The 13125-nt window shown below is 50.0% G+C and overlaps 1 protein-coding gene across 1 annotated transcript; it reads left to right on the top strand.

The window, feature by feature from the left end:
* Nucleotides 1–11052: 11052 nt before the first annotated feature.
* Nucleotides 11053–12390, top strand: Drd1 (dopamine receptor D1). Its single transcript, XM_076855664.2, has one exon. It carries the CDS (start codon nucleotides 11053–11055, stop codon nucleotides 12388–12390), a length of 1338 nt encoding a protein of 445 aa, XP_076711779.1.
* Nucleotides 12391–13125: the final 735 nt, after the last annotated feature.

Here is a 13125-nt window from a genome sequence, read left to right on the forward strand (position 1 = left end):
CCTCCTTGTCCTCTCTCAGGCCCCTCTCCTGCTCTTGTAGGCTCAGCAGGGTCCTCCCAGCTCGGGGCTCCTTGGTTGGCTGCTCTGCCTCCTCTGGAAGCTCCCACCCTGCTCTTCACCTAACTGGGTCTTTCTTTTTGCTCAGGTCTCAGCTCAAATGTTGTTTTTTCCAAAGAGGTCCTCACTGCCTACTAGTGAGGCAGGGATCCACTTGGAACTTAAGAAGGGACACCAGTCAGGATAGGCAGCACTGCTCCGTGCCAACAAGGATCCCCAAATCCCAGTGACTGACAAGAGCCACACGTCACCCAGGACCCTTGCAGCTCCCAGGAGGTCTGTGAAGGTTTGCTCTGGGACATGCTTTGGTGGACACTCTTTGCCTGGAATGTTACTGGGCTTAGGGTAGAGACGAAAGAGATGGTGACCATGAGCCTGTTCTCAAGGCTTCTGTCCCTCGTCACTGACTGAACAAGCCCACAGACACTCTTGAGTTCCACCGGGCACGGGGCGGGCAGTGTTCTCCGGGAGCAGCGCGTCAGGTCCTGGGGCCTGAGGTCAGCCAGCTGGGAGCCGATGCCCCCTCCCCTAGGCGGCAGATGCCTCGAGGAGGGCTAACTTGGTCCTCCAGAAAGGCGCCCCCTTGTGTGTTTTCTATTTCTTCTTGTTTCCTTTTTTTTTTTTTTTTTTTTTCATAGCAATCATGGCCACTGGAAATTGTAAATAAATCCACATTTATTTAGAGATGGTGGGTCTGATGTTGCTCAGTGGCAGAGCACTGACCTGGAATGACCAAGCCCTGGTTCCATCCCCAGCAGCACGAAAAACAGAGCACAAGCAAAAAACTGCATGTGAGTGTGTGTGTGTGCGAGTATGTGCATTCATAAGTGAACCCACAAACTTGAAGGAGCAGGCAAGAGCCCAGGTTTTGTTACCAGACAGAGCTTCCTGGGAGTCCCAGCCTCCTGCTCTTGGCATGAGAATCAGCAGCAGCGTCCTTCAGTGTAAAACAGGAGACTTGGGCACAGAGGGCACTAGAGAAGCAGGGCTCCCTCCCAGGCTGCTGCTTCCCTGTCAGCCTTGTAGGTTAGCATGTGTTTATTGTAGCACATACGAGCAACAGCATCACATTTATTATGCTGCGGAAAATACAAAACAGTTTTTTTTATTATACTGGCTTTGATTCAGAAACCACATCCATTTGGGATTGACTGTGTTTTTCAGTCACCTACCTACCCCAGTTAATTAATCTTGAAACTTATAAATCAATTAAAATAAATTGATTTAATTAGTGAGCTCTTGCTTTGCTATCTCGTCTCATACGTTCTAATTAATGAGTCATATTTGGCTTTAAAAAATGACATTGGTTGTTAGAGTGACTTTTGTTTCCATTTGTGAATCTGTTTTTTATGCCTTTAAGTAATTAACACATCTATTTTTCAGCAATGATAAGTCCTAGGTTGGAGCAGGGGCCTCATGGGAGGTCATGGGCGGGGGGTGGAGGGGGGTCACCCTTGGAAGAGATCAGGAGCTCTCACAGGACTCCAGGAGTCCCTACAAGCAGGAGCTGTACAAAAGAGCAAGCCTGGCCCCAATTCCGCTGATTTCCTGTCTTCTTTGGGGTCTTCTCTCTCACATGCATCCACCTGATGCCCTCCAGAAGGCCTTTGCCAGAGCAAATCAGACATCATTCCCTGCTCTTGAATCCCTAGACCTGGGAATTAAATAAACCTTTCTTAAAAAAAAAAAAAAAAGTACCCCATCTCAGTTCTTTTGTTATATCAACAGAAAATAGACTACCATATACAGCCATTCTTTACCACAGAGAAATTAGGAGTTTTGGAGTCAGACAGGCCTCCTCTTCCTCCTTCTGATCACATAGGATCCACTTGTAATTGACACACTTGTAACTGGACAGGGTGCTGTAGCACTAGGCTTGGGAATGAACAGGGGATAAAGCATGGGAGCTTCTGGAAGCGAGAGCTGCATGCACAGTCTCCTAGCAGAAGCAGCCTGCCCAGGGGTGGAAGAACAATGACGGGAGGAACAACATCTCCTCCAATCAAGTATCTTAATCCTCTCTGTTCTGCTTGGGATTCAGAGCTCATGGAGGAAGTGCCTGGTGCACCTTCTCAGGTAGTACATCTGCCCCTCAGTTCGGGTGGGCAGGCAACGGTGAGACCACCAGAACGCATCCAATAAAGAGCAGGCTATTCCCCAGGAACAGGGATGTTTTCACCAGAAAAGTGGATTCTAGGCTGGCAAAACGGACAGGTACCTGCTGGGCAGACAGCCTTTGCAAGAAAAAAGGTCCAAGCATGACATCTCCTGACCTGTGCCTACCTCCTGGTTTCAGAGACAGGGAGTCACCTCACCTGCCAGCAGTCTTGTGGGGCTCCTAGTAACATTCGCATTTCTTGGGGTGGAACTGGAGGCCAACAGGGTGGAGAAGCCTGGCTATGGGCCCCTGGGTAGACATTAGTGAAGCCGCCCTTCTAGCCCAGGTGTGTCTCATCCAGGTGGTCCCCCTGAGGCTGGCCATTGCCTCACGGGGTTAGGACACCTGGAGTCGGCTTGGAATAGAAGGCAGTTCTGTTGAGGGGAGGAGAAGTGAGAACCAAGCTGGAGTAGGGGAAGGCCTGGGCTCAGGATTCCCTGGGTGAGCTAAAGAGTGTCACCCCCTGGGCCCCACAGAGCAGCTTTTGTTTCTGACCAGCACTGACCGCTAGCCTGAGTCTACTTCCACACTTGCTGGTTTGTTGTTTGTTTGTTTTCCTGCAGCCTCTCCCCTGAGTTTCATGTTTTCAATAAATGGTCTAGAGAAGACTCTCTAAGGTGACTCGGATAGATTGTATCACAATCTAAGCAATTTGTGTGAACTAGACTGTCTTTTTTCTTGCCGTAAGTTATGGTTTTGCTAGTAAGTGCATTAATTTTTTTTTCAACAAAATTGAAACTCATGGCAATTCTATATATATATATATATTTTTTTTTGTGCAAAAGATATCTGTCATTCACAACTAAAATATAAACTCTGAGGATTAGGATGCTGTTGAATTTACTGCTGTCAACTTAGTGCCAGGAAGAGAAGCCGGAGGTAACAGACCCCCAAGCATTTTTCTGGAATGCAGGCTGGCGTGGGACCCTTCCAGCCCTGCTAAAGGTGTGGGCGTGCCTGCAACCCCAAAAGGTTCAGTTGGGCTTGGCGCACTCCAGGCATCTCCTAAGACTGAGGGCTGTGGATGGGAAGGGGACACCAGCCAAGGCAGAGGCATGGCCAGTGTGCGAGTTGGCTCAAGGGCAGACAGGGCCCAACAAAACCACAGGGAAGCTAATATCACCGAGCTGTTCTCCTCGGCCAATCCTGATTTTCCTCGTCTGCCTCGATTCCTTTGCCTTTTTAGATTTAAAACCTAAAATGTTGAGAATAAAATTTTGAAGTGGAGACATTTCCTGATCTCTGCTTCAGACGAGATGGAGTCACAGGGATTGAATTTACCTCTCCCCCTGGAACAACCGATAGCAGGACACACCACATTACACCTTGGTCTTCAAGATCCTGGACGCAAGGCACCAAGACAGCGATCCTCCAAAGACAGGAGGCAAGGGAGATGAGCTCAGCTGTCCTGGTTTCCTACACAGGCTGTGGTCAGGGAGGGAGGACACAGAGGAGTCAGTTAGCCTCCCTGAGTGAGGCCGGGGAGACAGGCAGGCCAGCTGAGGCTGTGCAACGGTCCTGGACTGGAGACCCCGGGGTGAGGCAGAGAAGGCTCCAAAAATCTCAGACTCACCTTTGAGTCTCATCAGGAACTAGCCAGCACACCAGAGCAAGGAAACAGGGTGGCCACCAGAGGGAATCAGATGTATCATCCACCCAGGGCCAGGAACAGTGTCTGTCGCCACCAGCTAGACAGGAAAACCTCATGCCTCAGGGACATTGGGTGGATTACACAGAAGAACTTGGCCCCATGGTGCAGAATAATTAGCCCCAACAAAGCACTGCCCAGACCTGGCTAATAAATACCCAAAGCAAGACCTGTAAGGATTAGACTGTGTTCTAGAGCAAAACTCATTAATTTTCATAAGGGTGTCAAAAAGAGGTGACATCCAACGAGATAAAATTAATAATATGTGAATTCCAATAAAAATCAATAGGCATGAAGAGAATTAGACAAATCTGAGGAGAAAAAAATCATCAGAGTTGAGCAGGGGTTAGAATTAGCAAAGAAGGACATTAACATAGTTACTCTAACTATATGTCATTTATTCAGAGAGGTCAGGAGAGACGTCGGGGGGGGGGTATAAAAAGGCACTAAATGAACTTTGAGAGAATATACAGAACTACATCTTAGCAAGAGATCAGACACTGCAGAGGAAAAATACTAGTTACCTCAAAGGAATGGCCACAGATACTCTCCAAAACGAAGAGAAAAGGGAGTCAGAAAGAGGGACGGGGTCGTGAGCCTCAGGCCAGCTCGAGCACTTGTGCTGAGATGCCAACAGGGAAAGGCAAGAAAAGAAAATACTGGAAGAAATAATGACCCCCTGGGCTGGGGATGTGACTCAAGCGGGAGCGCGCTCACCTGGCATGAGTGTGGCCCGGGTTCAATCCTCAGCACCACATACAAACAAAGATGTTGTGTCCGCCGAAAACTAAAAAATAAATATTAAAAAAAAAAGAAAGAATGGCCCCAAATCTCTAAAGTTGACAGTCAGCTCATTGGTACAGAAAATCTGAACAAATCCCCAGCAATTCAGGGTGAACAAGACCAAACCAAGGCACATCTTGAGCAGATTGTCCCAAGTCAGTGACGAGGAACAGTCTGAAAACCGCCAGAGGAGACACCATGTGATGGACAGAGGAGTGACGGTGCTGAGGGCAGGTTCTCACTGCAGAGACAGAGCGGCCACGCCTGAGTACACCTGCAGGAGCGCCTTAGTCTAGCTTTCCACACCTGGAAGACCCAGCTTTAAAAAATGAAGGCTCATCGAAGAACTTCAGAGACACCAAAGCTGAAAAAAATCAGTCCCCAGCAGAAGGAACTCCAAGAAACATTGATGGTAGTCCTTGAGGTGGATGATATCAGATGGAAACTTGGACCTACGGCAAAGAAGGAAGAACGTCAGAGATAGTACATGGGAAATATATATTTATTTCTCCTTCCTTAGATTTCTTTAAAAATAATTAACTGCTTTAAAGGACATAAAAAGAATGCCCTTGTAACATTCTTAACTACTCATGGAATGGTATCCTATCACTTGAAGGTAGATATCTGCATATTTAATTCTATGAGATGTAAAATCTGTCAGTCAGTTTTCTATCACTGTGACAAGATACCTGAGAAAATCAACTTAGAAAGAGGAAAGTGTTCTTTTAGCTTACAGTTTTAGAAGCTTCAGTCTGTGGTCACTTGGCTCCCTCATTTCTGGGCCTGTGGTGAGGCAGAATGTTATGGTAGAGAGCCTGTGGCAGAGCAGAGCTGCCCACCTCCTGGCAGTTAGGGATGGGGGAGAGAGACAGGTGGGTGCCAGGGACAAGAGATAGTCCCCAAGGCCCTCCCTCCAGTAACCTACTTCCTCCAACCACAAAGGGCTTCCTGCAGTTTGCACCTCCTCCCAGGAGGACATTCAAATTACTGATCCATCAAATGGACTCGCCCACTGATGAGGTCAGAGCCTTCACCATCCAATCACTTTCCCCAAGCCCTGCCTCCCAAAGCTGCTGCATTGGGGACGATGTCTTCAATAGCTTTCAGGGGAGATTCCAGATCCAAGTCACAAAAAAAACTCTACAGCAACTATGAATATAACCAAGAATCACAGAAAATAAGCATAATAGGGGAGAAAACAAAAGAGTTTAAAAACTACTTAGGGGAGGGGTGGGGGGGTGGAGAGGGTGCAGCTCACTGGTAGAACACTTGCCTAGCAAGCGAGCAGCCTTGGGTTGGTCCCAGCATTGCCCCAATCCAAAAAGCAGAAGAAAACAAAACCAAACCCTATTCAGTCACTTTTATGGAAGGGGGGGACAGGAAAAACGTGAGGACAGGAAGATGTCACAATGGGAGACTTGTGGCACAGGCCGCTATCTCTCCACTGCTGCTGCCAGCCGAGGTGTTGATTTTTGAATGGCTTTAAACAACCTAGGTGTTGATTTTTGAATGGCAATAATAACTATAGGAGAGGAAAACAGGACACAGGATTGGGAATTTTGGAGAACAACTTACATTCATCCCCTGAAGCATGCGGTTCTGTTAGTTGCTCAGGTTTTGTAAGTTACTCGGGGCCAGCCCAACGCTTTTTTACCAACACCATAAGCAGTCATTTTGGGCTTGAAGTCAGCTTTAAAAATCCTGAACCCACCTACAAAGATCATATGAGACACTTGACAGCTCCACTGTTTTATTTATTCTTTTATGAGATTGAGCTCCCCCTTGGATAGTGTGCCTTCTGTATCCATTGACTTTTACAAACCTCGAATAAAAATCTGTTGAAAAGCAGCCTTTTAACCCCCCACCCCCGTGGTGCATAAATCACCAGGCAGAGCTCAAAAGACATGCCAATCCCAGGAACAAAGGTGCTTTGTGTGGGTCCTTGTTCCTGGGGAGAGCTGATGCTAATACCTGCCTGCATTTAAGAGTCCTGAGCTTGAGGCTTTGTGGGGAGACTTTTTACAGAATGAAATGAAAGGTTTGTGTTTTACCTTGCTTCAAGGGAGAAAAATTGGAAAAACCTCCAAATCTCTAGCCAAACTGTGAGTTCCTCTGAAATTCACACTCTGTGCAAAGTGAAAGTGAAGGGAAAATGCGAAATGAGAGATGGGAGAGTGAGAAGTGAAAGATGGAGACCAGGCAGACCTACCTAAGAGTTTATTTGTCAGAGCTGACAATTAAGGCCATCTCTCTATAGGAGAAAGAGGCAACACAGGCTTTACTTCTGGGACTTTTATGGGGCAGGCTCAGGAATTAGAGCTGGGCAGGTCCTAATGTGAGCAGTTAAGGGTGGGGTTGGTATGAGGGAGTGGTGAGCCTTTCTCAGAAATGCCCTTGGGTGGGACAGCGAAACTTTTCCCTTAAAATGGCGACTGTCACTTAAGATGGCCATCCAGATGCTAAGCAAAGACCTTATAGAAACCCTGAAATTTTAGCTGCATTTTACTTTTTCCTCCTCCCTCCACTATTATATTCGAAGGCCAGGGACCTACATCTGGCAGAAAGGGATCTCAGGTGTCTGTCTTTGAATTATAGAGTTGTAGAGAAATAGTCCAACGCTCTTCTTCTCCTGGATCTCCCCCGGCCTCTCTTTGCGTTCACAAGTTTCTATTTGCTGCCTGGCTTTCTGGGTCTTTCTTGTAGGCTAAAGCTAAAGAGGAGATTTGATAATCTGACATTAAAAATGACGAATTTTCTTGGGGTTGAAAATATGTCTCATTCACTACACAAGTGACATTGTTGATCTGATTTCCTGGGCCTGTCAGGTGAGGGAAAAAGGCAAAGATTGGCATGAACTAGTTTGAAAGAATGTCAAGGATTTTTCCAGCAATGAAAGAAAATTCCTTTTGAGACGCTGCCCAGTTTAAGAGAGATGCAGACATGAAGTGTGTTATGAATGGCATTTCCTTTCAGCAAGATTTTGGTCAATAATGATGCTTTATAGCAGGTATATTCTGCCTGTTGAGCTGGTGCTGCGGAGTCCAATGCCCCCTGGAGACTCAGTCTCTCTGTGGTTGACCTGGCTCTAGTGGGTAGAGTATCGGGTGTTGCAGGGTCTTTGTGTGTGGGGGGCAATTCTCAAGGACTGCCATTACACAGAACATTCATCCCTCGACTTGATCTCATCCTGCCCTGCAGACCCTGCTGCCCTGATCTAGGGGTGGGTAGCCTGTTCTTTGGGGGGTTTCTGCCCCTGGGCCCTGAGAAGCTTTCCCTGCCCACATGGAATATGCAAGGGAGCCCCACCCCTTTCCTTGTGCTGTCTTTTATCCCAAAGTTCCCAGCTTTCCAAGGTGCTGAATCTGCCCCCTCCCCCCTGCTTATTTCTGGGCAATGGTAGTAGAAACTTCAGGATGGGGAGAATGTGGGGAGCAACATACTTGGGCTCACATGGTTTGAACTAGAAACATCCTTTAATGTGTGTTTATTCCTAAAAAGGAAAGAGAGATGAAATAAAGCATAAAGAAGCCTGGAGAAGGCCTGCCTTAAGTAAATGATCTGGAAGGGTCCCATTATACACACTCAAGGAATGTGGTTCTTGGGGCATGAATATGGAAAAAATTCCATGTGATTATGTCTGGGGTCCTGCATGAGACACTAAGGTTGATGGAAGCAGGACAAAGTGATAAGCACAGGCAAAGGAGTCTGTCACTCATGCGGTCCCTCATCTAAAACCAAGAGGTAGTGGGTACAGATTCATTAGGTAGAATTATTATCTAGGTCCAAGATTCTTACAGAGAAAATCCTGTGGTGTGTGGTGATCATGGAGGTGAGAGCATATATACTCACGTCTATTTTAGGATTCCTGGAAGTTCCTTGCCCAGGAGGGGCTGACTAGATCCCAGGTTTGGCCCCATGCTTTCTGCAACCAGCATCTCATTTAAGACTTGTAATCACCCTGTTATATCATAGAGACAAAAATCTAGGCAGTGTGACTTCCCATCTCCAGGCTTATTCCCTTCACACGGTTATGTGAATACAGGGAGGCACCATGATGTCTCCATTTTTGCACAACTAGTGCAAATCTTGACCTATGAGGCACTGCTGGGGGGTGACAAGGGATCCTGGGAGCTCTGCCAGGCCTTCCTGTGAGCGTCTTGCTCTGTCTACTACATTAGGTAGTTATTAGTTCGTGGCTTCTGGTTCTAGACTCAGTTAATTTGAAAGAACACTCAGCGGCCAGGCCACAGGCTGGGCGCCTCCTTAGCTTTGGAAATTGCCCTGGCCTGACGCCTGCACCTTCCCGAGCACCCTCTCCTACCCCGCCAAGCGGAGTTGAGCGGTCCTAGGTGCAGGGATTGTGGTACAGAACCAAACGAACGTCAATCAGGACGGTGCCTGGGACACAGGCTGCTCAGCAAACGCTTGTCTCTTCTCTCTGAGAGTCAGGCTTGCCGCTAGCTTACCCGGACACGGGAGGACACCTGTTCACGAATGGCGAGCCAGCCAAAAGAACTTTCCGTCCTTATCGGCTTTTAGGGGTATTTCAAGCAGAGGAGTACCGAGTCGGGGAGACGGCTCCTCCCCTCGCCCAGGTTTTCAGGCAGTAACCGCCCAGGAGGAACAGAAGGAGGCGCTGGTCCTTTGCAGATTCCGGGCCGCGGCGAGGGAGGTCGAGACCCGGAGGCACTGCGGGCTCGGGAGGCCGCAGGCGCCGGCAGAGGGCGCCCCGGGCCCACGCAGTGGAGCGCGTGGCGCTCGGGTTGGGCGCTCGCGGGCCACCGGGCGCCGTCTGCAGACCGGCGTTGACCGCAGCCTGGGATGCGCGGGCCACTGGGCTCTCGCGCGAAGCCAGCGTCCTCCGGGCGCAGCGGCACCGCCGGAGCGCCGCGCTTCCCGACCGCGGTGAGTACCCGCGCCTCCCCGACAGGTCGCAGGCTAGATCCGGGCGCTGGGACGCGGCTGGGGGGACGAGCGCGCCTGTGGTTGTGTTTGGCGTGCGTGGGGGAAGCGGACAGGCTCTGGCTCGGGGTTTTGGGTCGAGTTTGAGGTTGACCCCTAGAGGCCAAGCTTCGCGTACAGGCGACTTAGGGTTACTTGAGGTTTTAATGTTGGGATTTGTCCCGAGGGCCTTGCTGTGTACAGTCCAGGGGTCCAGGAACTGGCCAGGTAACCAGTGAGCGCAAGCGCTCACCTGGGCGTCACCCACCCCCTTTGCAGCAGCATCATCCAGGGGAACCACGTGTGGCTGTCACCCAACTCTGCCTGTCAAGCGCAGCCCGCCCCTAGGGCAGGGGAGGGAACGCGGGGGCCGGGAGGGCTGTGCCCCGTGGGAACCCAGCCGGACTGAGTGCCTGCCCGTGCCAGCTCGGCTCTCTGTGCCTCGCGTTCCCACAGCCTCCTGAAAGGCAGTGGGCAGCGCTGTAAGGAGGCTCAGGGTCCTGCCCGAGGGGGTGAAGGCCGCCCCAGGGCGCCCAGGCTCTGGGCTGCAGGAGGGAGGGAGCAAAACTGCCCCAGGGACTAGTCCTGGGGTGCCCTCTCCCAGGGAAGCTTCAGGAGCCGGTAGCTTTTTTCTTGGTTCCAGTCGCTTGGAACTGTCTCTAGGGGCTTCTGGCAGTGGGGCGGCGCCTCTCCTCCTGGGGCCTGGCCCAGGGTCCCTTTCACGGACCCGCCCCGGCAATCTTTGCGTAGCCGGAGCCGAACTCCCGCTGCGCGCGGCTGGTCGGACTCTGGCGCGCTTCCTGGGCTTTGTGGAGTCAAGGCGCCTTGCGAAGTCCACTTTCCGAGCTCTGGGGGCTTTGAGAGAGAGGATCCAAGGCAAGGTAGGTGGCTTTGACAGGGTCGCCCAGCTAATGACTGGATTGGGTTTGACAGTGAGCAAAGATGCGATCTGCTGAAGTCTTGTAGAACGACTGTGTTTTTCCTTTGCTTTTTAGGGCGTTTAGAGAGCTGCGGAGGAGAGAGAGGGGCTTGGAGGAACAAGACATGTATTTTCATCTGCGTCTCAAAAGAGGAGAATTCTCTGTCCCCACCAGAGAGGCTGCAACCTGGAACTGTGACTGCAATTGACTGGCACAGCAGAGGCCTGGGAGTCTCAGGGTGGATGACTTAGAATATGTGCTAAAAAGCCAGTGCTTTCCTTGGGGAATTTAGGGGCCAACTGGTGGTGGTGGTGACTGTGACCTGAAGTGAAGGAGTCAGAAGACAGCTAAGGGAACAGCGGGAAGGGACAGGGGGCTGCCCTGGATTCCCCCTGAAGCTCCTGCTGCCCCTCTCTAATGGAATGCTGGTGAGGTTCTCTGCCAGGGGAGCCACTGGTGAGTGGAACAGTGGGGTCTGACGGACCCTCATCCCTGATTAAGAACTGGAGGGGTGTCGGAGCCCTGAGGCGCTCTCCTTCTGGAAGATGGCTCTGAACACTTCCACCATGGATGGTGCCGGGCTGGCGGTGGAGAGGGACTTCTCCTTTCGTATCCTCACAGCCTGCTTCCTGTCACTGCTCATCCTGTCCACTCTCTTGGGAAACACTCTGGTCTGTGCTGCTGTCATCAGGTTCCGACACCTGCGATCCAAGGTGACCAACTTTTTCGTCATCTCCCTAGCTGTGTCAGACCTCTTAGTGGCTGTCTTAGTGATGCCCTGGAAAGCTGTGGCTGAAATTGCTGGCTTCTGGCCCTTTGGGTCCTTCTGTAACATTTGGGTGGCCTTTGACATCATGTGCTCCACTGCCTCCATCCTCAACCTATGTGTGATCAGTGTGGACAGGTACTGGGCCATCTCCAGCCCCTTCCAGTACGAGAGGAAGATGACTCCCAAGGCAGCCTTCATTCTGATCAGTGTGGCGTGGACTCTGTCTGTCCTCATCTCCTTCATCCCCGTGCAGCTCAGCTGGCACAAGGCCAAGCCCATAAGCCCCTCCGATGGCAATGCCACCTTCCTGGAAGAGACCGAGGACAACTGTGACACCAGATTGAGCAGGACATATGCCATTTCATCCTCCCTGATAAGCTTTTACATCCCGGTAGCCATCATGATTGTCACCTACACCAGTATCTACAGGATTGCTCAGAAACAAATACGGCGCATCTCAGCCTTGGAGAGGGCAGCGGTCCACGCCAAGAACTGCCAGACCACCACGGGGAATGGGAAGCCTGTCGAGTGTTCTCAATCAGAAAGCTCCTTTAAGATGTCCTTCAAGAGAGAGACTAAGGTCCTGAAGACCCTGTCCGTGATCATGGGGGTGTTCGTCTGCTGCTGGCTCCCCTTCTTCATCTCAAATTGCATGGTGCCCTTCTGTGGGTCTGAGGAGACCCAGCCCTTCTGCATCGACTCCATCACCTTTGATGTGTTCGTGTGGTTTGGGTGGGCTAATTCCTCCCTGAACCCCATCATTTATGCCTTTAATGCTGATTTTCAGAAGGCATTCTCCACTCTCTTAGGATGCTACAGACTGTGCCCTACATCGGGTAATGCCATAGAGACAGTTAGCATCAATAACAACGGGGCCGTGGTGCTTTCTAGTCATCACGAACCCCGAGGCTCCATCTCCAAGGAGTGCAATCTGGTTTACCTGATCCCGCATGCTGTGGGGTCCTCTGAGGACCTGAAGAAGGAGGAGGCAGGCGGAATAGCCAAACCACTGGACAGGCTGTCCCCAGCCCTGTCAGTCATATTGGACTATGACACTGATGTCTCTCTAGAGAAGATCCAGCCCACCACACACAATGGACAGCATCCAACCTGAGCTCCTGGGTGAGCCCAGCCACACGCAGGCAATCTGAGAGCTGGAGGAGATTCTTTGGGGGTTGCTGCTAAGGTCTGGTGGGACTGAGACGTCAGGGGGACCTCTGCCCTTTTGAACAGACAACCAAGTTTATTTTCAAATACATTCCACTGTATTTTCCGTGTTTTTCATTGCCCATCAAACAGGGATACATGGGAGCCAACAGGGACATGTCTTTGGCTTCAGAATCATTTTTGAAACTTATCTTAGGATTTTAAAAATAGGGCAAAGAATCAGCAATGAACAGCTTCATTAAAATCAAAGCTTTCCGAAGGGTTGAGTTTGCTGTATACAAACAGGTGCTAAAACTGTTCCAAGCAAAGTTTTCAGATTGTAAAGGTAGGTGCATGCCTTCATCAATCATTTCTAAAAAATAACCGAGCCTTACAGTAGGAATGACAATGCTTTTTTTTTTTTTTTCCAGAACGGAGAGATGTTTTGTTGATATTGGTTTTATTTATTTATTGTATTATATGGATATTTTGAATTTATCATAATAAATCTATATTTATCATATTTAATAGGATACACTCGAGTTATCTGAGCTTGAACTGTCCATTGAACTAGCACTTTATAAACCACTGAAGCAAACACAGAGTGAGGTTGCACAGGCTCATGAGCAACTTCTGGAACCAGCGCAGACTGGCAGGACCTGCAGCTGCGATGGTCCCTTAGGATGCAGGGACTTGAGTAAAT

Source organism: Callospermophilus lateralis, chromosome 5 (genome assembly GCF_048772815.1).
Source record: "Callospermophilus lateralis isolate mCalLat2 chromosome 5, mCalLat2.hap1, whole genome shotgun sequence".
Taxonomy (NCBI): domain Eukaryota; kingdom Metazoa; phylum Chordata; class Mammalia; order Rodentia; family Sciuridae; genus Callospermophilus; species Callospermophilus lateralis.

Coding starts and splice junctions, on each gene's coding strand:
- Drd1 (XM_076855664.2), top strand. CDS start 11,053: ATGGCTCTGAACACTTCCACCATGGATGGTGCCGGGCTGGCGGTGGAG.